The sequence below is a fragment of the Theropithecus gelada genome, chromosome 15 (genome assembly GCF_003255815.1).
Source record: "Theropithecus gelada isolate Dixy chromosome 15, Tgel_1.0, whole genome shotgun sequence".
Classification (NCBI taxonomy): Eukaryota; Metazoa; Chordata; class Mammalia; order Primates; family Cercopithecidae; genus Theropithecus; species Theropithecus gelada.
In genome coordinates, this window is record NC_037683.1 from 6206486 (window position 1) to 6232482 (window position 25997).

A 25997-nucleotide genomic window follows, 5' to 3' on the forward strand; every position below is an offset into this window, starting at 1 on the left:
TTCACAATGAATGTCAGACACTCAAGGGGAGACGCTGAGTGGGTAGCTGGATAAATGAGTCTGGGGACAGGGTGTGGTGGCTCATGCCTGTATTACCAGCACTTTGGGAGGCTGAGGTGGGCAGATCACGAGGTCAAGAGATCAAGACCATCCTGGCCAACATGGTAAAACTCGTCTCTACTAAAAATACAAAAATTAGCTGGGCATAGTGGCCTGTGCCTGTAATCCCAGCTACTCAGGAGGCTGAGGCAGGAGAATTGCTTGAACCTGGGAGGCGGAGGCTGCAGTGAGCTGAGATTGCACCACTGCACTCCAGCCTGGGCGACAGAGCAAGACTCCATCTCAAAAAAAAAAAAAGAGTCTGGGGTTGCCAGGTTGAAGATCAACATTAAGAAATCCTCGGCTGGGGCCAGGGATGGTGGCTCATGCCTGTAATCCCAGCACTTTGGGAGGCCGAGGCAGGCGGATCATGAGGTCAGAAGATCAAGACCACGAGGTCAGGAGATTGAGACCCTCTTGGCTAACACGGTGAAACCCCGTCTCTACTAAAAATACAAAAAAAAAAAAAATTAGCCGGGCATAGTGGGCGCCTGTGGTCCCAGTTACTCAGGAGGCTGAGGCAGGAGAATGGCGTGAATTTGGGAGGCAGAGCTTGCAGTGAGCCAAGATCGTACCGCTGCAATCCAGCCTGGGCGACAGAGCGAGACTCCGTCACAAAAAAAAAAAGAAATCTTTGGCTGGGCGCGGCGGCTCATGCCTGTAATCCCAGCACTTTGGAAGGCCAGTGCGGGCAGATCACAAGGTCAAGAGATCAAGACCATCCTGGCCAACATGGTGAAACCCCCGTCTCTACTAAAAATACAAAAATTAGCTGAGTGTGTTGGCACGCACCTGTAGTCCCAGCAACTCGGGAGGCTGAGGCAGGAGAATGGCGTGAACCCGGGAGGCAGAGGTTGCAGTGAGCTGAGATCGCGTCCCTGCACTCCAGCCTGGCAACAGAGCAAGACTCCATTTCAAAATAAATAAATTAAATAAAGTAAACCTCAGATTAGAAATGATATTTAAACTTGAAAATTTGCCTCCCTCAGAAAAGGCGTGGTTGGAATGTCTTGGAGGTTAGCCAACTTGAGAGGTCTCTATGTGGCACCCTCATTTGATGGCTCTGAGGCTGGTTTGCTCACTGGTTTTCAAATGAAGACACGAAAGGAGGATGATAAATAGCATTTTTAATTTAAAATAGATCAGCATAAAATTTGCAGAGAGAAGCCAAAGAACACACAGAAAGACCGAGTAAGGAAGTGCCCAGGAATTCAGCTGAGAAGTTCAGCAGCCTGCGTTCGGCAGTCTACCCCTCGCCCGCCCGGAAGGCTCTCTTTTTCCAGAGGGGGTTGACCTTCCAAAGTCAGTCCTGGGGGAGGAGTCCATCTTGGCCTGCTTGATTGACAGGGCCCCAGCACCGAGGAGGCGGGGGCAGGCTCGAGTAATGAACCATTGGCTCTTCCTGCTGTCAGAGGTCCCAGAGAGATAATACTGCCGTGATGAGACATCAGGCATCCCAAAAACAGCAATTAAAACTCATGTTTGGAATAGAAAATGAGGGTTTTCAAAGCACGTCACTGTCATGCTTTCTGTAGCAAATACGCAGGTCGTTCTTAACATGTAATGGGCAGAGCCATGGAATCGACCCTTAGCCTGGAGTCTAAAAAATTGTCTTGTAATTTGGGTTTGTCTTGGCAGGTGAGGGCTTGAGAAGAGGCAGGGTGAGCCTGCCCTAGGAGGAGAAGGAAGAGGAGGAGGTGGAGGCTCCAGGTAGAGAGGGTCACTGGGGCTAAGTGGAGACTAATGTTGGCTAACCTAAAAGGGGGGACTTTTACTGAAACCAATTAACCTAAGACTTGAATCTGAGCTCCTTGAAGCAGAACCCGCATAAAAATGGGGGAATGTCAGGGTTGGGGCAAGATAGGGAGTCCTTCTAGGAATTTTCCATTCTGTCAAGATGGCTTCTCATGGCAGGGAGGGAGGGGTTAAGGGTGGGTGTAGTTGCCCATCCGCAGGGTCCCCTGGCGCACGGCACACTCTTCCCGGTGGGCTTTTAATGCTCTCTGGCGATCGGCTTCGGTGGGGAACGTATCCAGGTGGCGGCCCACCTGTGGACAGAAGGGAAGCATGGGTGGGTGAGGGGAGTCTTTGGTGCAGCTCATTCCGGTTGCTCCCCTTGCCCACTCCCTACTTCAATCTTAGAGTAATGATAAAAATAGCCGTAAGAGGGAGGCGGTCACAGCAAGTGCTGTGAGTCTCCTGGTGCTGAGCTTCGAGGCAGAGAGCAGGGGCTGCCTGGGGGAAGTGTTCGTCCTTCTGTCCAGCTCCTTGCTGGGGAAGATGCAGGCAGAACAAAAGTTGCCAGACCATGACCAGACGACCATGCAATGGGACCTAGTAGCCAGTGTCCGACACACTGCTTTTCCACCATTAAAAACCCCAAACGAGCCACCCTGTCCAAGAGGGACCTCCTGACCATGTCTGCACTCCCTTGCTGGGAATTAGATCACTTCCCCCCTGCCCAGTGGCAGCCACCATAGGAGTCAAGAGCTGAACTTCAACAGCACCAGAAGCAGAGCTCAAGAATAAATCAGAAAAAAAAAAAAAAAAATGCAAGGGAGACAGATTCAAGGAGTAGGAGCCTTTTCAGTTAAGATTTTATGCAATCAGTATCTCAGCCTGCCCTTTCTTCTCAAGAAATGGTGGTGGATGAAGACCCCGCCTCATCTCCTTATGTCCACTGTGTCTGTTACATCACCTCCAAGTGCCACAAAATCCATCCCATTAACTGATCACAACATTCTCCTGCCTCAGCATTTCTCCTTTGGGATAACCTAAGGATGGCACAGGGTGGAAAGGGTTTGGGCTCACGTCGTCATTCCTGCATCTGGGCTTCTATCCATCTGTTAATTCATGAAATGCATGTTTATTGAACACAACTCTGTGTCAGATGTGGGGGATATAGCAGTAAACCAGAGAGACTCAGCTCTACCCTCATGGAGCTTTTAATCTAGAGGGAGAGCAGACGTCCAGCAGTAACTACACAGCTATCACATTACAATGGACAGAGGGCTGGGGCATGTGCAGTGAGAACAAATTGGGCAGTTCTTGGGGAAGAGATGCATACAGGGGGTCTTGAAGGATGAGCTGGGATTCCAGGGTAAAGGGGGTAGTGTGCATCCTGGCCCTGGGGTCCAAGAGAGTTCAAGTTTGTGAGGGGATGTGGTGGCCGGGTGGAGAGTGGGCAGGGCAGGTCCTGTTTGGATTTGCAGGAGCAGCCAAAGGCTCTGCAGTGGGTTCAGGATAAAGCAGGACCCATGCCTGGGACAGCCACAGGGTGCTTGTCAAGAATCCAGGCCAGGGTTGACCACCCTGGAGTGGTTACCTAAGCCCACAGCACTGCAGGTTAGCGTGAAGAAAGGTGACAGAAGAAAAATGTGGGGAGAGAGGATGAAATATTAAAAGGGGGTAGAGGGAAGATAAGGAGCGGCTTGTAGGGAAAGTCTCTGTTCTCTGGACCCGGTGGAATCCCCCTTGGACTGTTTATCATTTCACAGACGAGGGAACAGAGGCCCAGGGCAGAGTGTGGTTCAGGGCTGCCCCCACAGGGAATTGGTGACCCCCAACCTCTGGACTCTAAGTTCTGGATTCTTTCTAGAATATTCTGTCACAGCTGCTGCTCCTGCTGTGTCTAGGGTGCTCCCTACACCTCACTTGCTGAGGTGAAAGAAGGCAGGGGGCTGTGGAGGGTTGTTAGAAACCCATAAAAATCAAATGGTGACCGGAGATTCTGTTCTTCCCGGAATAACCACGTTCTTCACTTTCCAGCGGACGTGGACCCCTTGGGGATGCTCTTTGGAGAGCCACGGGCCCTCTTCTTCTGGGAAAAAAAATGCCCACAAGTGCTCACATAAAAAACAGTGCAGGCAATTTAGGAGGTTTCAGGGCCCTTTGCAAGTCCCTCTAGGGACCCTCCATGGCGGCGCTTCTCAGAGCTGTCCAGCCTCAGCCCAGCTGCAGCACCAGTCGCAGTCCCAGCCCCAGCCTCAGGTTTCAGATTTTTTAGGTTTGCCCCAGAATCGCCCTGGGGCTCTTGCAACCAAGGGAGAGGCCTGAGCCCAGCCCGAAAGCTACTGAGCCCCTCAGGTCGGGGCGCGTAGCACAGTCACCCAGTGCCTACCTGGACCCAGGGCTGCATGTCTGCCGTGCAACTCATTTCCATCAATCAAACCACGATCGTGTCCTCAGCTCAATCTCAACATTTCAGAAAAATGTCCAAGTAGCCTGACAAGGCACACTGAGAAGAGAGAAGGCCTTGCACAGTGTGTAGGAGGAAAATAGTCCGTGGACAAAGGGCTTCTAGTGACACCTTTGTGACCTTCTGGCGAGTGGTAGCCTGATTTTTACACTGTGGCATGATCTTCCTGAGGCCCGTGGCTCCTAAAAGGCAGCTAGAGGCCAGGCGCAGTGGCTCACATTTGTAATTTCAGTGCTTTGGGAGGGCAAGGCGGGCGGATCACTTGTCAGGAGTTTGAGACCAACCTGGCCTGGCCAACGTGGCAAGACCCCATCTCTACTAAAAATACAAAAATTAGCTGGGCGTGGTGGTGGGCGCCTGTAGTCCCAGCTACTGGGAAGGCTAAGGCAGGAGATTCACGTGAACCCAGGAGGCAGAGGTTGCAGTGAGCCGAGATTGTGCCACTGCACTCCAGCCTGGGCAACAGTGAGATTCCGTCTATAAAAAAAAAAAAAAAAAAAAAAAAAAATTGGGCAACTAGAGATGTTTAGGAAGACAGGTGCATCAGGGTCTTGGGGGCATGCAGCCACCCTGGTGTCCAGCTGGCTTGGACCCGAGGCATCCATGGCCTTAGTGGCATCCAGATTGGCGGTCGTGCTATCTCTGGTGGCCAGTCACCAATGGTGTCTTTTTGTTTGCTTTTAAGAACACAGGCATATTTTTCAAATAGTAATAATAACTATTTATATTTGACTTTGCAAAATGTTTAGCATGTGAAAACAACTATCCATGTAGTTACAATGTCACTATAAGAATTTTCCTTTTCCCCTCTTCCACTCCCAAGTCAGGTTCTCACTCTGTCACCCAGGCTGGAGTGCAGTGGCACAATCATGGCTTACTGCAGCCTCAAACTCTTGGGCTCAAGGGATCCTCCTGCCTCGCCTCCAAGTAGCTAGGACCTGTGTGCGCCACCATGCCCGGCTAATTTTTGTATTTTTTTTGTAGAGACAAGGGTCTCAATATGTTGACCAGGGTGGTCTGGAACCCCTAGCCTCAAGTGATCCTCTTCCCTTGGCCTCCCAAAGTTAATTTTACTTTTTAAAAAGATATTTGTAACAGCCTTGTTGAGGTATGATTGATCTACCTAACCTGTAAAACCTGCACTTAATGTGTAAAATTTGATGAGTTTGGACATACGCAAATAGCCCTGAAATCATCACTACAATAAAAAATAGCCATCAGGCCAGGCGCAGTGGCTCACGCCTATAATCCCAGGACTTTGGGAGGCCGAGGCGGGCAGATCACGGGGTCAGGAGATCAAGGCCATCCTGGCTAACACTGTGAAACCCCATCTCTACTAAAAAATACAAAACAAAATTAGCCGGGCATGGTGGCGGGCGCATGTAGTCCCAGCTACTCAGGACGCTGAGGCAAGAGAATGCCGTGAACCCGGGAGGTGGAGCTTGCAGTGAGCCAAGATCATGCCACTGCACTCCAGCCTGGGCGACAGAGCAAGACTCTGTCTCAAAAAAAAAAAAAAAAAAAAATAGCCATCAATGGCCAGACAAGGTGACTCACACCTGTAATCCAAGCAGTTTGGGAGACCAAGGTAAGTGGATTGCTTGAACCCAGGAGTTAGAGACCAGCCTAGGCAACATGGCGAAACTCTATCTCTACATATAATACAAGAATTAGCCAGGCAAGGTGGCACATGCCTGTAGTTCCAGTCACTTGAGAGACTGAGATGGGAGGATTGATTGAGCCTGGAAGGTCGAGGCTACAATGAGCCATTGTCATGCCACTGCACTCCAGACTATGGGACAGAGACCCTGTCTCCAAAATAAATAAATAAATAAATAAATTCCAAAGCTTCCTCATGCCCAGTTGGTTTTTTGCTGTTTTGCTTTTTGGAGATTTTTTTGGTGAGAACCCTTAAGATGAGATCTGATCTCTTAGCAGCATTTTCAAGTGCACAGAAGAGTATATGAACTATTGCTTTTTTTTTTTTTTTTTTTTTTTGAGGCAGAGTTTTGCTCCTGTTGCCCAGGCTGGAGTGCAATGGTATGATCTCGGCTCACTGCAACCTCCACCTCCTGGGTTCAAGTGATTCTCCTGCCTCAGCCTCCCGAGTAGCTGGGATTACAGGTGTGCACCACCACGCCTGGTTAATTTTTTTGTATTTTTATTAGAAACGGGGTTTCTCCATGTTGGCCAGGCTGGTCTTGAACTCCTTACCTCAGGTGATCCACCCGCCTCGGCCTTGAAAAGTGCTGGGATTACAGGCGTGAGCCACGGTGCCCACGTATATGCATTACTGTTAACTCTAGGCACAGTGTTGTACAGCAGGTCTCTAGAGAGTATTCATTTTGCATAAATGAAACTACCCCTTGAATAGCAGCTCCCATTTCCCCCTGTCCCAAGTCCCTGGCAGCCACCTTTCTTCTCTCTGCTTCTCTGAGTGCCCGTGGCTCTTCATAGGGGAGCATAGCTCTGCAAACCACCTCTCGGCCATGTCCATTCCTTCCTCCTTGGCCCTTGTAGTGAGCTGAACCATGACTCCCAAAAAGACAGGTCCATGTACTAACCCTCAGAACTTGAGAATGTGGCCTTATTTGGAGACAGGGTCTTTGCAGATATAATTAAAGATCTTGAGATGAGATCATCCTAGATTATTCAGGTGGGCCCTAAATCCAATCACAAGCGTCTTTAGAAGAAGCAGAAGACACAGAGGAGACAGCCATGTGAAGGCAGAGGCAGAGATGAGAGCGATGTGGCCACAACTGAGAAGCATCAGGAGCCCGCAGGAGCTGGAGGAGGCAGGGAGGGTTCTCCCTAGAACCTCCCAGGAAGTGCAGCCCTGATGACACTTTGATTTGTTGGTCTGGCCCCTCCAGAACTGTGAGAGCAAACATTTCTATGGTCTTATGCCACCAAGTTTGTGACAATTTGTTAAAGCAGCCTCTAGAAGCTAATACAGCCCTCAAGCCATTCCCTGGGCAAATCAGCATGCAGCGATGGTGGGCGGGGCTGCGGCTGGCTCTGCTGGTGGCAGGAGGCTCACCAGCACCCACTCATCTCATACCCTAAGAAGGTGACTGGGGGATTGAAGCCCTAAGGAGCTGCTCAGTCAAACCACACAAGGACAAAAGAGAACCCTGATGAGAAATTTTCTTTTTCGCCATCGCCGTTTACTTAGAAACTTCACTGAAGCAGAAGCATTCACCCATCCATCCATCTAAAAAATATCTATTAAGCACCTACTGTGTGCCAGCAGCTGCTAAGCACATACCCCTTGCACTTCAGAGCTCCAAGTTCCATATTCCCCTTGGTTTTCTAAAGGAGTGTTTTGGGCATGAGAGGCTCCCCGCCAATGACTAACCACACACACTTTGGCACCTGCTGTGCACTGACATTGGGAGAGGCAGAGCGCATGTCACCTGTGGTCTCTGATGTGGATGACTTCCCATTCCAACTGGAATCTCACGGAGTGAATTCATCCCAGAGGGGAGCTCAAGTAAGGGCTCGTCCTCTATGAAGCAGGGTCTGCTCCTGGCCTGTTTCCTGAGGGACCCCCAGAACCTGGCATTTGAGAAGTGTTTAAACAAGGTTGGGTGGGCGATCAAATGTATGAATGAATGATGAGTGAAGGAAATTGAGAGAATCTGACCTCTGGCGGCCAGCAAGGGCTTCTCATGCCAGGAGGGACTTGAGTGTGCCCTGGAAGGACTGTGGCGAGGGAGGTGGGAAGGGAGGGAACAGAAGGAAAACAGATCCTCAGAAGCCGGAGGGGGCCCAGTGAGGTGGAGTCTGGAGGCGAAAACCAAAGGAGATGCTTAGTGCCTGGGTCTGGCAGACTCCACTGAAAGCGAACTCAAGCAAAAGTGTCTACCCCAGGTGGGATGGGCCCTTCAGAAAGAGAAGGGAGATGGGGCCTATTCGGGACCCACAAAGTCTCCAAATCCCTAACCAAAAAAACCAGTTGTCTGTGGAGAGGGGAGTTCCGATCCTTAATGGGCCTGGTAGCTGGGTGCCTCTCTGCAAAATTTGTCCTGGAGGCCAGAACTGGCATGTTCAGCCCCTTGTCAACAGTAATGCTAGGACAAGAACAGACCTGCTATTTGCTGGGCGCTGTGCATTTATTTCATATAAGCCTCGGAATGCCCCAAGGAGGCCGGCACCATCGTTGTCTCCATTTTACAGATGGGAAAGTGGAAGTCCCAGAAGGTTAAGTCATTTGCCCCTTTTCAGAGATTGAACCCAGAGCTGCAAGACTCAAGGCCCCAAGCCCTTCATCACGGGCTCCATTGCCTCTTATTAAATGCTCATGGAGTCCATGAAGCGAAAGTCGCTGGCTGCAAGGTCATGGCTTTGCCCCACATGCACACTCCCCCCTCTCCAGGCAGCCCAGCCACACATGAGGAGCCTGATTACAAGTCAGGCCTCAAGCCCTTGTGTGGTCACGACCCTGTGGACCCCTGGAGTCGAAGGATGAAAAGCTATGGAGCAAGGAATTCCTTCTGAGATGCTTCTAAATTAAGCCATCTGCGGTCTGTCTCTGCCTGGAGCTAAGAAATTTAACGGCTTTGGCAGGAGACAGCTTTGCTGAATGGAGCTCTGAGCTGCTCTAAGGTCAAGGCAGGTAAATAAGAGGCAAGTGCCACAGCCGCCAGCAGCCCTGGGAGCCGGGCGGGCGGGCAGCTTTATCCGGGTTGGCGAAGGAGCTGGTCCTGTTCGAATGGGGAGCATTGCACAAATCTCAAGAGCATCGCAGAAATAAGGACGGAGTGCTGCCATGCAGTGCCCTGGAAATACACCGGTGAGGAAGGCAGAGCCCACAGGGACCCAGGGAGACATCTTGGGAAGCGGTCACTAAACACATTATGCATGTGATTGTGACATTTAGACAAGAGCTATATATATAATTTTTTTTTTTTAAGAAGGAGTTTCATTCTCGTTGCCCAGGCTGGAGTGCAGTGGTGCGAACTTGGCTAACTGCAAACTCTGTCTCCCGGGTTCCAGCGATTCTCCTACCTCAGCTTCCTGAGTAGCTGGGATTACAGGTGTCCGCCACCAGGCCCGGCTAATTTTTTGTATTTTTAGTAGAGATGGGGTTTCACCATGTTGGCCAAGCTGGTCTCGAACTCCTGACCTTAGGTGATCCACCCACCTTGGCCTCCCAAAGTGCTGGGATTATAGGCACGAGCCACAGCGCCCGGCTGACAAGAGCTATTTAATAAGATTGTGGACTGGGCGATCTACCTCTATCTGGGGCTCAGGAAGGGCTCTCTGGGGAGGATGAAGGAGCAAGCCAGGGGTAAAGGAAGTGGCAAAAGAAGAATGGGGGTGAATTCGAGGAAACGAAAGCAAGCCCTTGCTGTCATGGGCAGCCAGGTGTGTCAGGGGAGATGAGCAGCTACTAGATCCTAGAAGAGATTTCCACTCCATGTGCCTAGGAATCATAGATCCCTCCTGGGATAACATCCTTTTCCTCTCTGCTACTAGATCAGAATAAAATATTCCCAGAGAGTCAGGTTTGGAAGGGAGCTTAGGGATACTGAATCTAACTCTCTCATACTACAGATGGGAATCCCAAGGGCCTAAGGTGGGAAGTGGCCCTCCCAGGTCTCCCGCGAGTCCTGGGCGGAGCTGAGACCGGCCGCCAGACAGCAGTCCCCTTCCTCAGCACCGCAGTCCCTGAACCGAGGTCTCACTTTGCCTCCTGCATCTAGAGCCCTGGGCCCCAGTTTCTCACTGATTTGAAAGCATCTGTGCTTTTCCAATCCACTTGTAATGAACCAACTTTTCATTTGATTGATATCCTTAATGGTACCTTTGACATTTCACTAATGTTTACTCTGTTGTTCTTTTTCTAGCATCTAGAGTCGTTGGCTTAGCTAATTACCTTTCATCTTTCTTTTTTCTCCAATATTAGCATTTATATAACACAGCGTTAGCAACTGTGTTCCCTCTAAATTCTCTTTTAGCTCATCTCACAAGTTTTGAGTATATTTATTTTTGCTCAGTTCTCTTTTAATCTAATTTCTATCTAATTTCTGTTTGGATTTCTCTTTTGATTCCTAAGTTATTTATAAGCATGATTTTACATTTCCAGGCAATTTTATCACTTAGGTTTGTTACTGATTTCTAATTCAATTTCTTTGGTGCTAAAGTAATCCTCACAAGTCAGACCCTTTGGTATTTATTGAGGTTTTGCTTTGTATTCTTGCTTGAAAAATCTGTTCTACTTTCAATGAAAAAATCCCCATGTGGAATGAACTGGTGCTATCCTAGAGAAGATGTCAATAGGAACTGGGTTGGGGCTAAGATGTGGCCCTTGTCCTTGTATTTACGTATTCATGATTTTATTCTATGCTTATTTATTAACCATCCACTGTGTGTCAGAGATGGGGCTAGTCCCAGAGATACAGTGAGAAACTACTAATAAAAATAAAATCGGCCGGGTGCGGTGGCTCACGCCTGTAATCCCAGCACTTTGGGAGGCCGAGGTAGGCGGATCACGAGGTCAGGATATCAAGACTGTCCTGGCTAACACCGTGAAACCCCATCTCTACTAAAAAAATACAAAAAATTAGCCAGGCGTGGTGGCCGGCGCCTGTAGTCCCAGCTACACAGGAGGCTGAGGCAGGAGAATGGCATGAACCCGGTAGGCGGAGCTTGCAGTGAGCCGAGATCGCGCCACTGCACTCCAGCCTGGGCAACAGAGTGAGACTCCGTCTCAATAAATAAATAAATAAATAAATAAAATAAAATCACACAACGAATTCTGCAATTAGAATTGGGTTCAGTATTAAAGGAAATACCAGGTTCTGTAAGAGTTTATGATACAGAGACTCCAACTCTGATTGAGGTCAGAGAAGGCTTCCCTGAGGAAATAGCACACAAGCAGATACTCAGAGAGACAGAGTAGCTGGTGCAGGGGGTCCCACGGCAGAAGAAAAGAACAGGTGGTTTCCAGAGGGGAAATTTGAGTGGCCAACAAACAGGACAGTATGCTCAACGCAACGCATCATCAGGGAACAGCCCATTAAGCAAGAGAATAAGCATTTCACACCCATCGGATTGGTAATAATGGGAATGAGTCTAACATGAGAAACGAGAACTTCCATGCACCACTAGCGAATGTGTTCATCCGTACAACCTATTTAGACGGACTTGGCATAGCCAGAAAGTTTACACACATTCCATGGAACCCACGAGTCCATGTTTACGTACATGCCCTGCAGAAATTCTCAAAAATGTCCACTAAGAGACGTGCATAAGGAATCCTCACGGTAGTACCATGTCAATAAATGCCGGAAATAACTGCATGTGCATAAGTGGGGCCAGCTAGGACGAAGGGTGGTGAATTCAGACAGTGGAACACCTTGCGTCCACTACAGTGAACACTCCAGAGAGGCCCCGCCCAACATGGCAGCTCCCAGTCACACGCAGCTATTTCAATGTCAATGGATTAAAATAGAACAAAATCTAAAACTCAGTTCCTCAGTTGCACTAACTACATACCAAGTGCTCAATAGGCTGGGTACGGCGGCTCACACTTGTAATTTCAGCTTTTTGGGAGGCTGAGGCAGGAGAATCGCTTAAGCTCAAAAGTTTGAGACCAGCCTGGACAACATAGCAAGACCCCATCTCTACAAAAAAATTTTAGCAGGGCATGGCTGCACCCACCTGTGGTCCCAGGAACTCGGGAGATTGAGGGGGAGGATTGCTTGAGCCCAGGAGGCAGAGGCTGCAGTGATTCATGATCTTACCCCTGCACTCCAGCCTGGGTGACAGAGTGAGGCGCTATCTCTAAAAACAAAACCCAAAAAAGTCAAAACAAACAAACAAAAAAAACCCCAAGTGCGGCCAGGTGCGGTGGTTCACGCCTGTTAATCCCAGCACTTTGGGAGGCCGAGGCAGGCTGATCACAAGGTCAGGAGTTTGAGGCCATCCTGACCAACATGGTGAAACCCTGTCTCTACTAAAAATATAAAAATTAGCCAGTTGTGGTAGTGCGTGTCTACAATCCCAGCTACTCAGGAGGTTGAGGCAGGAGAATCTCTTGAATCTGGAGGTTGCAGTGAGCTGAGATCGTGCCACTACACTCCAGCCTGGGAGACTGAGCGAGACTCCATCTCAAAAAAAAAAAAAAAAAAAAACCATGTGCTCAATGGCCCTGAGTGGCCAGTGGCTACTGCAGTGGACAGGTGGATGTAGAACATTTTTATCAGAAAGTGATATTAGGGCCGGGCGCGGTGGCTCACGCCTGTAATCCCAGCACTTTGGGAGGCCGAGATGGGCAGATCACGAGGTCAGGAGATCGAGACCATCCTGGCTAACACGGTGAAACCCCGTCTCTACTAAAAATACAAAAAATTAGCCGGGTGCGGTGGGGGGCGCCTGTAGTCCCAGCTACACGGGAGGCTGAGGCAGGAGAATGGCGTGAAACCGGGAGATGGAGCTTGCAGTGAGCCGAGATTGTGCCACTGCATTCCAACCTGGGCGACAGAGCGAGACTGTGTCTCAAAAAAGAAAGTTATATTAGACAGTGTTGTTCCAGATCTATCAGAACCAATGCATATAAATCTCAAAAACCCAACGTTGCATGAAAAAAAAATTACAGAATGGAACCTAAGCATGATTTCCTTGACATGAAAAAAAAAAAAAAAAAAACATACAAAATGCATCCCTGTGTTGCTCCAGCATATGTGTGAATCTGCTTAGACAGGAAAGGGGCAGAAAGAAAAGAATGTTCTCAGAGGTCATGCCAGGCTCTGCCTCTGGGAGGGAGGGGAGTGAGTCCAGGGAGCAAAGCACAGAGGATTTCAGTTTTATTTCTACGTGACTGTTGTCTTCTCCTCTTTTTCATATGAAAACACAAATATGGGTTCAAACTGCGTTTGTGGGAGGTGACCTGGGGTGAGGGAGGGCCTCCCCGTGCCACACACAGTTTAGAAAGAGTAACTCTGTTTTATGAGTTTCACTTATTGGAGATGTGGGTAGGATTCCAAACTTGAATACAAAGTTTTGCCATAGGAACCATAGCCGCCAGTGGTGGGTGACATTGGCTTACGTATGTGACTTCTCGATGGCCCTTCCTGTTGGGCTTATCCAGCTTTATGGGGGCTTAAATTCACCTCCATGCCTGAGAAAATATCCAAGACGCAGAGGCTCTCCCTGGGAGTGAGGCGTTGCGCGGCACCAGCCTTCTGCTGGGTTGAATGGCTCTGGTCCACAAGCTGAAAAGCGGGCTGCCTTTGCCTTCTTCCCCTTCCCTCTTTCCTTGCCTTCTTACCCTCTCCGCCTGATGCCTCTGCCACAGGCGGGAGGTTCAGGCAGCCACAGCCCTGGGGCTCTTCATGTTGGGAGGGCAGGGGCCGTGTGTTTTGTGTTGAGCTTCCTGTCCAGTGTCATGCCTTGCTGTTGCTTGCGAGGCCATCCCAGAGACACGTGGAGGGTGTGTGTGTGTACACGCACCACAATGGCCAGAAGAAACCAAATCCGGCGCTGTACAAATTCACAGGTCAATCAGCTTTGCCACAGTACTTTCTGAGTCCAGGTCCCCGACCCAGTCCCACCGCCGGGGCAGCTGAGCCAGCAGACGCCCCCCTCCCCATGCATTGGGCACACGAAGGTCCCTGAACTGCACGCCAAGCTTCCAGTGCCAGGTCTGGAGACTGAGAAAGCAAAAGGGAGGATCTGGGGGGCGGGGGGAAGCAGATTAAGAAAAAAAAAATCTGCCAAAGAACTAAAAAAAAAAAAAAAAAAAAAAAAAGACAGCCGTAGAGATTTTCGTTGAGTTTTTAAGTGACAACTGCTCAGGTGACTGGGAGAGAGATTTTGCTTTAAAAGATTGAGAGGCTGTCTCCTCTAATGAGAGGCACTTGAAAATTATGGATCAGTCCCAGGTCAGTAATTCCTGTCGAGTTTGGGGCAGCTGGAGGTCAGAGGCCCCGGTAGAACACAGATTCATGCAGGACGTCGTTGGAGAGCAGGCTGGGTCCTCAGCTCTGATGTAGCAGGTTGTCGTTTAAGTAATTAACAAGGGTAACAATCTCTCCTGAGACATCTGGTCCCCTAGATTGTTATTCTGCCACTGGCTCTCATTTCTCTGTGGTCCAAAAATAGATGAGCAAGGACACAGGACCCGACCCTTCCTGCTGACACATGCTGCGATTTCAAAGAACAGCCAAGCTCAGCTTGGAAAACAAACTTCCTGCCTTCCTGCAAGGTCTAATGTAGGTTCTCAAACGGCACCGGCACCACTCTCGGTGAACCGTGCCCGGGGAATGGGGAGGAGCAGCGACCTTGAGGGAATGGGGTGGGGGACCACTCGTTTGACAAAGGAGGAGACTGAAGCCCAGGAAGGGTAGGACACCGGCCCAAGGACACCCAGCTACTAAGTGCCAGAGCCCCAGAGCTGTCCTCCATGGACTGACTGCAGGGCTGCGGAACTTACCGGAGCAGAAGGAAAGTTAGGTATTTGTGCCTTTGAAAATGAGAATTGATTTGCTCCTTTCGAGAAGTCATACCAATGGCTCCAGGTCATTCGCAAGGATTAGTGAAGGCCAGTCAGTAGCAGTTGAAATCAAAATTGAACAATGAAGCTGTTTGCTAGACGCTACTAGCAAAATAATTGGGTAATGCCAGTCCCAAGGTGGGGTGTGCATGTGAACTTTCCATCAACCTCGGGTCAGCTCCTAAGCTTCTTCAGCTTCTAAGTTCAATAGGCTGCAGGTGAATGAGAGTTGTAGTGGAGGACACAGCAGACTCCCCTCCTCTGAGGCCAGACCTTGGTGGCCAATTATCACCCTGTTCTGGCCCCTAAAGTCAGAATCTAGGTGATGATCACTCATCTGATTCAACTGGACTGTCTTTTAAAGTGACTCTTTTTAAAAACAGCTTTATTGAGATATAATTCACATACCATAAACTTCACCAATTTTAGCATGTTCTTAGGATTGTACAACCACTTCCACACTCTAAATTTAGAACATTTCATCACTCCCAAAAGAAATTTTATAGCCATTAGCAGTCACTCCTATTCCTCTTCCCTAGCCTCTGGAAACCACTAATCTATTTCCTGTTGGTACGGCTTTCCCTATTTTGGACTCTTCATATAAATGGAATTATACAATGCGGGGTCTTTTGTGACTGCCTGCTTTCATTCCCTTAGCATCATGTTTTCAAGGTTCATCCACGTTACGGCACGGAGCATCGTTTCATTCCTTTCCAGGGAATAGTATTCCTTTGTATGGATGGACCACGTTTTTGTTACCCATTCATCAGTTGATGGACCTTGGGTTGTTTCCATTTTTGACTATTATGAGTAATTCTGCTAGAACATTCATGTACAAGTTTTTGTGTGGATGTATGTTTTCATTTCTCTTGGGTGTTTATCTAAGAGTAGAATTTCTGGTTGATATGGGAGCTTTATGTTTAGCCTTTTGGAGAACTGCCAAAGTGTTTCCAACTTGGCTGCACCATTTTTGATTCCCACCAGCACATATGGGTGTTCCAGTTTCTCCATCTCCTCACCAACACTTGTTGTTGTCTGTTATTTTCACTCTAGCCATCCTAGGGGCAGTGAAGTCCCATCTCATTGTGATTTTGATTTGTGTTTCCGTGATGGCTCATGATGTTGTTGAGCATCTTTTCATGTGTTTGTTTATCTCCTTTGGAGAAATGTCTGTTCCTATCTTTTGCCCTTTTTTTTTTTTTTTTTTTTTGAGACAGAGTCTCACTCTGTCACCCAGGCTGGAGTGCAGTGGCACAATCTCAGTTCAATGAAAGCTCTGCCTCCCAGGTTTACACCATTCTTCTGCCTCAGCCTCCTGAGTAACTGGGACTACAGGTGCCCGCCACTACGCCTGGCTAATTTTTTTGTATTTTTAGTAGAGAAGGAGTTTCACCATGTTAGCCAGAATGCTCTCGATCTCCTGACCTTGTGATCTGCCCGCCTTGGCCTCCCAAAGTGCTGGGATTACAGGCGGGAGCCACTGCGCTCAGCCACCCATTTTTAAATTGAGTTATTTATCTTTTTATTACTGATTTTTTTTTTCTTTTTGAGACAGAGTCTTGCTGTGTCACCTAGGCTGGAGTGCAATGGCACAATCTTGGCTCACTGCAACCTCTGCCTCCTGGGTTCAAGTGAATCTCCTGCCTCAGCCTCCTGAGTAGCTGGGATTACAGGTGTGTGCCATCACGCCTGGCTAATTTTTATATTTTTAGGAGAGACGGGGTTTCACCATGTTGGTCGGGCTTGTCTCAAACTCCTAACCTCAGGTGATCTGCCCACCTTGGCCTCCCAAAATGCTGGGATTACAGGCGTGAGCCACCACACTCATCCTTATTTTTATTTATTTATTTTTTTGAGACAGAGTTTCACTTTTGTTGCCCAGGCTGGAGTGCAATGGCACAATCTCAGCTCACTGCAACCTCTGCCTCCTGGGTTCAAGCGATTCTCCTGCCTCAGCCTCCTGAGTAGCTGGGATTACAGGCGCCTCCACCACACCTGGCTGATTTTTATATTTTTAGTAGAGATGGGGGTTTCACCATGTTGGCCAGGCTAATCTCGAACTCCTGACCTCAGGTGATCCTCCTGCCTCTGCCTCCCAAAGCGCTGGGATTACAGGCATGAGCCACTGCACCTGGACTTTATTACTGACTTATAAGAGTAATTTATATATTCATCAACACAAGTCTCTTGACAGACATATGATTTACAAATATTTTCTCCCATTCTGCTGGTTGTCTTCTTATTTTCTTGATAGTATTGTTTGAAGCACAAAAGCTTTCAAAGTTTAGTGAAGTCTAATTTATTTATTTTTATGTAGTGGGCTACATATTTTATTTCCTTTTCTATAAATATCATCTTAATATGGCATAAAAAGATAAGCAATTTTAGGAATACCTAGCAATTTTTTTTTTTTTTTTTTTTTTTGAGACGGAGTCTCGCTCTGTCGCCCAGGCTGGAGTGCAGTGGCCGGATCTCAGCTCACTGCAAGCTCCGCCTCCCGGGTTCACGCCATTCTCCTGCCTCAGCCTCCCGAGTAGCTGGGACTACAGGCGCCCACCACCTCGCCCGGCTAGTTTTTTGTATTTCTTAGTAGAGACGGGGTTTCACCATGTTAGCCAGGATGGTCTCGATCTCCTGACCTTGTGATCCACCCGTCTCGGCCTCCCAAAGTGCTGGGATTACAGGCTTGAGCCACCGCGCCCGGCCAATACCTAGCAATTTATTTTCATGACCTCTCTAAGGCAGGGATGGCAGTACTGTTTCATTTCACTTAGCTCTAATAGACTGGTGGTAGCTGATGGCCATCGTCTGTTACAAAATATTCTAAGGCCGAACCCAGACAGGTGAAAAAAAGTACACAACGATTGATCGGTAAGGTTGGCCATGGGCACAGCAGGGAGGTAGAGTGCCACGTTTTCACTCTAAAAGATCAACGTGGAGTCTCCCATGGTAACAATGGTGCTTATAAACTCAGAACTGGGGGAGGAGACATCTACATGTTCCACTGCCCTCAACTCTTTCACTCTTTATGCAACCTCAGGTCACCGGCACCTGGGATAGCCAGCGGGTAGGTTGGAGCAAGGGGAGGATGCAGAGACGGAAAGAAAAGAGGAGGCCAGCAGGGGCTGGGGAAGGACTCCCTACAGCCTTGTGAGTTACCGAGTGGCCTCGATTTGCATGGGGTGCCAGAAGGACTAACAAAGTTCCCATAGTCGGCTTGGGGAGAATATTGCCAGCCACTTTGAAAACATCGGTTCTCCGAGTGTAGAGCAGGAGGAGGAAGCTTTTGGGAAACTGCCTTAACCAGGGCCTGTGAGGCAAGGGTGAGGTCCCTGATTAAATCTTGAGCATGATCCTAAAACCATCCTCAGCCTTGAGTCTGGCTGGGACTGTGCTGCTGCTCAGTGCTCATCCCTGGCTGGGCTGGGGCCCAGCAGGCTCTGAGAGTTGACCGACTTCAGTGTGCACTGGGCTTCCTCCTGTGCCCCCACAGCAGTGGCTCTGGTTCCATCGGGAGGCCTGGAAGCCATGGAAGCATCCATCACCTTGGCCTTGCATCTTGAGCCTTCTCTTTGAAACACCTGGGCCCAGGAAGAACCTCACGCCGGCAGCTGCTGTGCGGGGGCCAGGGACAACCTGGAGAGAGGTCTTCCCTTCCCGTTTCCCGTCGGCACCTTGGAGCCCCTGTCCAACACACGCACCCAACACACACCCTGCACACACACACCCCAGGATGCAAATGATAACCGCCGCGCCATCACTTGTGAAGCTTGACAGAAAATAATGAGAAACACTAAATCTTTTATAAGGTCAACACTTGCCTTAGCCGAGCAGCTGTCAAACAAGAAAAGAATTTAGCGCCGGAGCCACGAAACTTCCATCGGCTCATTAAACCCAACAGGGCCCGGGCCTGGCGTGGCGGAGGAGACGCGGGGCCTTCCGTTTTGTGTCAGTAATTTGCGGTGGAGGAGGCAGAAGAAACAGCCAGCGCCAAAGGGGCCTGGGGGCTGGCTGGGGAATCGTTAGCGCGCCAGGAGCGGCCTCGGCTCCTAATTGGAAGCATTGGGCATTATCAACGGAGGATTTGCCTCAGTTCCCTGACAGCTCGTGGGCCCAAAATGATCGCCCACTTGTCAGTGTAAAAGACCATTAAAAACAAACCATTTTGATTTAATTGGAGGCGGTGCACCGCGGGGCCAGGTGAGGGGCTCCTCAGCCCAGCTCCCCCAAGCTGCCGCCCCCTCTCCCTCTGTGTGGTGGGGCTCGAGGGGGTGGGGTGGGACAGTGTGTGTGTGTTTTCCAGACTTTTCACCTTTCAAAAACTGTCTGAGAAAGGAGTGAATGGGAGACGGAGGGAACTTCACAGCGCGCCGCTTTCAATGGGGTTGTCAACAAAGGCCCTGACAAGCCGAGCCGCCGGGGATGGGGGCTCCCCCTTTTCTTTGCAGAACGCAGATGATGGGAGGCTGCTCAGCCCTTTCTTCTGGAGGGGTCCTGCCGCAACCTGCCCACCCCCGCTTAGAAATATCAGGACAGGGGAGGTCACGGCAGAGCCTGATCTTCAGTGGGGAGGAGGATTTTTTTCTTTTATCGTGAGGACTAAGAAGAAGTTAGTGAAGGGACTGTGTTGACGGAGACCCTGCTGAGGTATCTTTGCGAATGGGACGGCCCTTAGAGATCTGGGGTGGTGTCTCAGCAGGGTTCCCCCAGTCGAGGCCAGGGTGCTGACGATGCCTGCTTGAGAATCCTACATTGTCTCAGTGTGAAGAGGGCGCTTGTATCAATATTAACTTAAACTCCTGGTGGGTTCTCCCACCGGGGCAGGTGCCTCCAAGCACCTGCCATCTGTGCGCGGAACCTGAGCATGACTCGGAGTGGAGACTGCCTGATGCCAGGGACTGTAGGTTTTGCGTGTTGATTCTCGGTACCATGTACGCTGTGGGTGCTTGATAAATATTAATTGGCACTTGCCAGATCTCAGGTCTATATGTTTGTATATTAATCTCACCCCCGTCTCACAACATGGAGATCTCATTTGCTGCTTTCTGCTTCTCTGACAAGACAACACACGCAGGACCACACAGGGCTGGGGGGCGTGTTAGGGAAAGGGCAGGAGGCACGCCAGCTGATCCCTTCCTAAGCCTCCACTGTTCATTCTGATGAAGGATCGGGCTGGGAGGAGACACCAGGTCCCTGGTGAGCATCAAATTCCAGAGCTCCAAATTTTACTGCTGAATTTAGACAATGGGGATTCTTTAATTACCTTCTCTGGAAATTTACCTGACAATGCTTTCTCAGGTAGCACAAGGTGCTTATCCAGCCACATGGTTCCTCGGTTGACAGTCTTTGATTTTGTGCTCGGTTGCAAATTAAGTCCTTTGCTGAGCCGTCCATGCAGTGCCCGTCAGGACTTTATTGCTCATTACTATAGGCTGTTGAACAACTCTTGCGTTACTGCCAGGGAAGCTGGGGACACACTCAGATGTTTGGTGTCCTCGGCCGATGGGGGTGGAGTGTACTGCAGCGAGGTTTGATGTTGTTATTCCCCTTTTATCTTATTGGAATAGTGACCAGGAAGGACTTTTTCTGGTATCTTTTAAGAAGGAGCAGAACCTTTCTGTGGCTGACGAGGCTAAGCCTGACAAGTCACAAATAGGACTATTAGAGCTAAGTGTCCTCAGCTAGATAGCAAAGATGTTAATGCCATATTGTAGGCATGGTTCTAGGGAAATGTCAGCAGACAGGAGGCCTTCAAAGGTCTTGGGGTAACTCTACTTTTAGAGGCACCCAGTAGACACCAAACAAATCTTGTCCGGATCGTTGAATGAACAAACAGATGGACAGATGGATGAGGATGGTTGGATAGATGAATGAATGGACAGATGGATGGATGGATGGACAGATGAGTGGGTCAGGAGCCTGAGGATGAGGCAACACAGCCCTTAGGAATGCATCCAAGATTCAGGCACCCTGAAGATCTCTGCTTTGCTCAGCTTTAAGTGGAAGAAGTGTTTTACTTTCTTCAATATTTGTACCTATCTCCTTCCAAGTAATCTGAAGTCATCTGGTGGATTGCATGCAATGTGAAACAAGGTGTTTAAGGTCTGGGCACAGTGGCTCATGTCTGTAATCCTAACACTTTGGTAGGCCAAGGCGGGCGGATCTCGTGAGCCCAGGAGTTCAAGACCAGCCTAGGCAACATGGTAAAACCCCGTCTCTACAAAACATACAAAAAAATTAGCCGGGTGTGGTGGTATGCACCTGTAGTCCCAACTACTTGGGACGCTGAGGTGGGAGGATCACCTGAGTCCGGGAAGTTGAGGCTGTGATTGCACCACTGCACTCCAGCCTGGGTGACAGAGTGAGACCCTGTCTCAAAAAAAATAAAATAAAATAGAATAAAATAAAGGGTTGCATAAAGCATAGTCTGAAGAAAAGTGTAGCGACTCTTAGGCCCCTGGTTTTAACAGATTCTAACTCTTGCTCAATTTCTGTTACATGAAGCCAAATGGAGCACATTCTATCATGTCAGGCATGTTTTTCCCACAACAGAAGGGACGACAGTGCACTCAATGATTAGGGACGCAGGGCTTTGAGTTCCACACATCTGAGTTCCAATTTTGGTCCTATCGCTTTCCAGCTGTGTGACCAGGGGCCTCAGTTTCTCACTTAGTAAGTAAGGATCACACTACCCGTCCCGTGGGGTCATTGCCAAGCCTGGCATGCTGCCTGGCACACAGTGTAGGCATTGAAGACATGGTGGCTTGTACTGTTATTACTGCTATTGGTAGTACATGAATCCGACTAAGCTTCTTCCTGAAATTGCCCTCCAGCAGGGAATTTTCACGGAGATTCTTGTATTAAGTGATTCAAGTGGCACTGATAGACAGCTTCAGCCACAATTTTATTTAAAAATATGTAGAAATGCAGTGCAGCTTGACAAATCTTCCATGCATATCGGTAAAGGTAGAGAATGCAGCATGGACTGGTGGAGACCGTGGTGCCTGGGCCGTCCACTGTTGCTGCAACGCAGGGTTCCCCCTTCTAACATTCAGAACTCTGCCCTGGGGTGCAATCGAGACCCTGGTTGCCTGTGAAGAAATGGTATCTGACTTTGGGAATTTGCAGGGCTGTCATGTAGAAGGGAGAGAAGGTGATTCCATGGGGCTCCAGAAGCAAGAAACACAATGAGGAGAAGGTAGAAGGCAGATTTCCACTGCACTTGAAAAAGAGCTTGCTATGGACTGAATGTGTCCATCCAAAATTCACATATGATGCTTGTTTGTTTGTTTGTAGAGATGGAGTCTCACTAAGTTTCCCAGACTGGTCTTGAACTCCTGGCCTCAAACGATCCTCCCACTTCAGCCTCGCAAAGTGCTGGGATTACAAGCGGGAGCCACCACGCTCAGTCAACAAAATGCATATGTGAATCCCTGACCCCCAGTGTGATGGCATTGGAGATGAGGCTCTTGGGGAGTTGATTAGGCTTAAATGGGGTCGTGAGGGTGGGGCCCCCATGATAGGATTAGCGTCCTTATAAGAAGAGACACCGGAGTGTGTGCTTCCTCTCTCTCTCTCTCTCCAGCAAGTGAGGACTTGGTGAGAAGGTACCTTGGCTATATGCCAGGAAGAGGACCCTCACCAGAACCCAATCTTGCTGGCACCCTGATCTTCAACTTATAGTCTCCAGATCTAGGAGGAATAAACATCAGTTGTTTAAGCTCCCCGGTCTACGGAATTTTGTTATAGCAGCCTGAGCTGACCAAGACAGAAGTTCATAAGCCTTAGGGCTGTTTAACAGACAGAGGTGGTCTCCAACTGCCCATTTCCCTTTGAAAGCCCCATCATGCCTCATGTCAAACATATGAAAACACATCCACCTGCCACAGTAAACACATATTTGAACGTAACTATAAGAGTGGAGTTGACATGACCCTGGGAGCTGGGGCAGCTGGCTTGCTGAAAATACAGGTTTGGTGGTTGCCCCAGACCCACTGGATCAGAGTTCTGGACTCTGCATTTTTTTTTTAAGATGGAGTCTCACCCTGTCACCCAGGCTGGAGTGCAGTGGCGCGATCTCAGCTCATAGCAACCTTGACCTCCCAGGTTCAAGCAATTCTCCTGCCTCAGCCTCCCGAGTAGCTGGGATTACAGGAGCCCACCACCATGCCCAGCTAAGTTTTGTATTTTTGCTAGAGACAGGGTTTCACCATATTGGCCAAGCTGGTCTCGAACTCCTGAGCTCAAGTGATCCTCCCGCCTTGGCCTCCCAAAGTGCTGGGATTACAGGCATGAGCCACTGCACTGGGCCTTAGACTCTGCATTTTAAACATCTCCTCAGAGGACCCCAGGCATAGCCAAGTTTTCACGTAACTCATCTACCAGAGCAGCTTCCAGGGCCTCGTCCCTCCCAGAGGCTTGGTTGCCCCATGACCCTCCCCAGCCAGGCCTGTGCCACGGGCTTCACATGCATGATTGCACCTGGTCCTCTCTTTTGCCGTCCCCACTTCACAGATGCAGACCTGGGGCGGGCACCAGGCAGGCTGGGACCTGGAACTGCTCTGTGTGGCTGCCCAGCCCACAGACACAGCCCTCCTGCTGGGCTCAGCCTCAGCCTCCCACTTTTAATGCAGTAAGCCTGAATCCGGGATCAGCCGCCTCTTTCCTTTTTAGCCTTGGGGCCAAACTGCAATTTAAAAGATGCCCGAGGTTTTATCAAGGTCTAGAGGCTTTTGGGGCAGTGGGAAGTTTGGTTTATTGCCAAGGCTTAAATCAGCCAGAGCAGGCCCGGCCACGACACTCTGGACACTCATAAAATCCCTCATTCCTAACTGCCCTGCACTTTCCTTCCCAGGTCCTGCATTTAGCCCCACACTGGCCCCCGACCTCAGTTGCAGGTCTGTAGTATTTATCAGCTCTTTCAGGGCCTGAGGCTTGGAGGCTGCCAGCCAGAGTCCAAGTCCCTACCTGGTCACATGCTGATCAGGCATGTGACTTTAAGCTTCTGAGCCTTAGCCTCCTTGCCTCAGAGACAGGGTGACTCATCTCTACCGTGTGGGGTTACTGAGAGTATTGACATGAAATGGGATAACTCACAAAAGCACCCAGGCTTGGGCCAGGCGTGGTGGTTCATGCCTGTAATCCCAGCATTTTGGTAGGCCAAGGTGGGTGGATCACTTGAGGCCAGGAGTTGGAGACCAGCCTGGCCAACACGGCAGAACCCTGTCTCTACTAAAAATACAAAAATTAGCCGGGCGTGGTGGCGGGGGCCTATAATCCCAGTTACTCAGGAGACTGAGGCAGAAGAATTGCTTGAACCCAGGAGGCGGAGGATGCAGTGAGCCAAGATTGTGCCACTGTACTCCAGCCTGGGCAACAGAGTGAGACTCCGTCTTAAAAAAATAAAATATAGTCTAAAAAAAAAAAAAAAAAGCACCCAGGCTGACACCCAAGAAGGAGTCAGGATGTGTGAGCTATTGATGTTATCATTGCTGCTGTCTGGGAACTCTGTCTTTAGGATAACTTCTCCCCTCCACTCTCCCAGCCATTGGACTTTGGTCAACCTACCCACATTTTTCTTTTTTTTTTTGGCACCACCCTAAGGCATCATTTCCTAGGACTCCTTTGAGGAGAGGAGGGGAAGAAGACAGAATCAGTCTTCACAAAACCTCCCCATTGTCTTACTTCCCCCTACCCCAAATGGGTTCACTGACGCCATGCACTTTGCATCCCTGAGGGTAGCCAGTCAGGCTGTGTTAGCCAGCATCTCGATCCATTTCACCTGCAGTTTTGCCAGAGTTCAGTTTGAACGAACCCTGAGTTTATTCCAGGAAATCATCTGATGCCACTTATGGGCAAGAATCTGCTGCCGGCCCTGTGTCAGGTGGCACCATGTCAGGTGATGCCATGTCAGGTGGCTTTGGGTCCCCACCCCGTCAACCTCGCTGGGGTCGGGGGATGGAGGCTGACAAGTGGGGACACTCAGAAACCAGACGGAACCTGGGCAACATAGCGAGACCCTGTCTCTACTAAAAAGTTAAAAAATGAGCTGCGGGCCTGTAGTCCTAGCTACTTAGGAGGCTGGGGTAGGAGGATCACTTGAGACTGGGAGGTAGAGGCTGCATTGAGCCATAATTGTACCACTGCACCCCAGCCTGGGCAGCAGAGTGAGACCCTGTCTCAAAAAAAAAAAAGCTTCGAGGGAGACGTTGAGGAAGATGCTACTCCCCAAACTCCTTCCCAAGCCAGTGGGATTCTCTCTAGATCATAGGAGATTTATTCTCCTGGATATGAACTAGAAGTTGGAAGAGGAAATTGGGGACCCCCCCAAATTCCATCAACTCCCCGAATTCAACATGAGACTCTCGCTGCCTCTAGAAATTAGAAAGATGTGACTGATGCCCAAACCAACTGTCTTACTCATTGATTCTGGTGATTTTCAACAAAAACGTGAGATACTTTTGCATATAATCAGGGAGAACCACCTTCTGGATTAGACAAAAAGCTTCTGGAGCTAGAAGGATGAAGGGGGCAGCCAGGCTGGGGGTTCCCAGGTTGCAGGACTGGTTCTGTTGGAAGTGTCAGCTTTGGTCATCCCTTCACTGCTGGCCTCTCCAGGCCCCACCACAGACACTCCCAGACTCTGAGTGCTGCTCTAGGAACTTGGCCGCTATTCCCCCATCACTCCCCACATACACAAATGCCTCCTTTCCTCTTGTCTCTGCCCCAGACCTTCAGCTCTGGCTATTTGTGGCTTGCCAGTATTTGAGCAGCAATGTCACCTCACAAGCAGGTGCCTAAAAATTCTATACCTCTGAGGTGCCACATTATGTAAAACCAATTAAGCTCCTGCTTTTTTTTTTTTTAATGAGACAGTCTTGCTCTGCCACCCAGGCTGGAGTATAGTGGCACAATCTCTGGTCACTGCAACCTCCACCTCTGGGGCTCAAGTGGTTCTTCTGCCTCAGCCCCACCGAGTAGCTGGGATTACAGGCACCTGCCATCACGCCTGGCTGATTTTTGCATTTTTTTATAGAAACGGGGTTTCACCATGTTGACCAGGCTGGTCTCAAACTCCTGACCGCAGGTGATCCACCCACCTCAGCCTCCCAAAGTGCTGGGATTGCAGGTGTGAGCCACTGTGCCCGGCCAAGCTCCTGCTTTCATCCCTGTAGCAAGTCAGCTCGTCTGCATACTGAT

General features: G+C 49.5%; 1 protein-coding gene across 2 annotated transcripts in view; it reads right to left on the reverse strand.

Moving 5' to 3' along the window:
• Nucleotides 1-1208: 1208 nt before the first annotated feature.
• Nucleotides 1209-25997, reverse strand: part of CFAP77 (cilia and flagella associated protein 77) — a 172575-nt gene continuing 147786 nt past the window's right edge. For both annotated transcript variants that reach the window (XM_025359271.1, XM_025359270.1), the window contains one exon: nt 1209-2147. In XM_025359271.1, the coding sequence (XP_025215056.1) occupies nt 2025-2147 (123 nt within the window). In that variant the 3' untranslated portion in view covers nt 1209-2024. The remainder of the gene's footprint in view (nt 2148-25997) is intronic.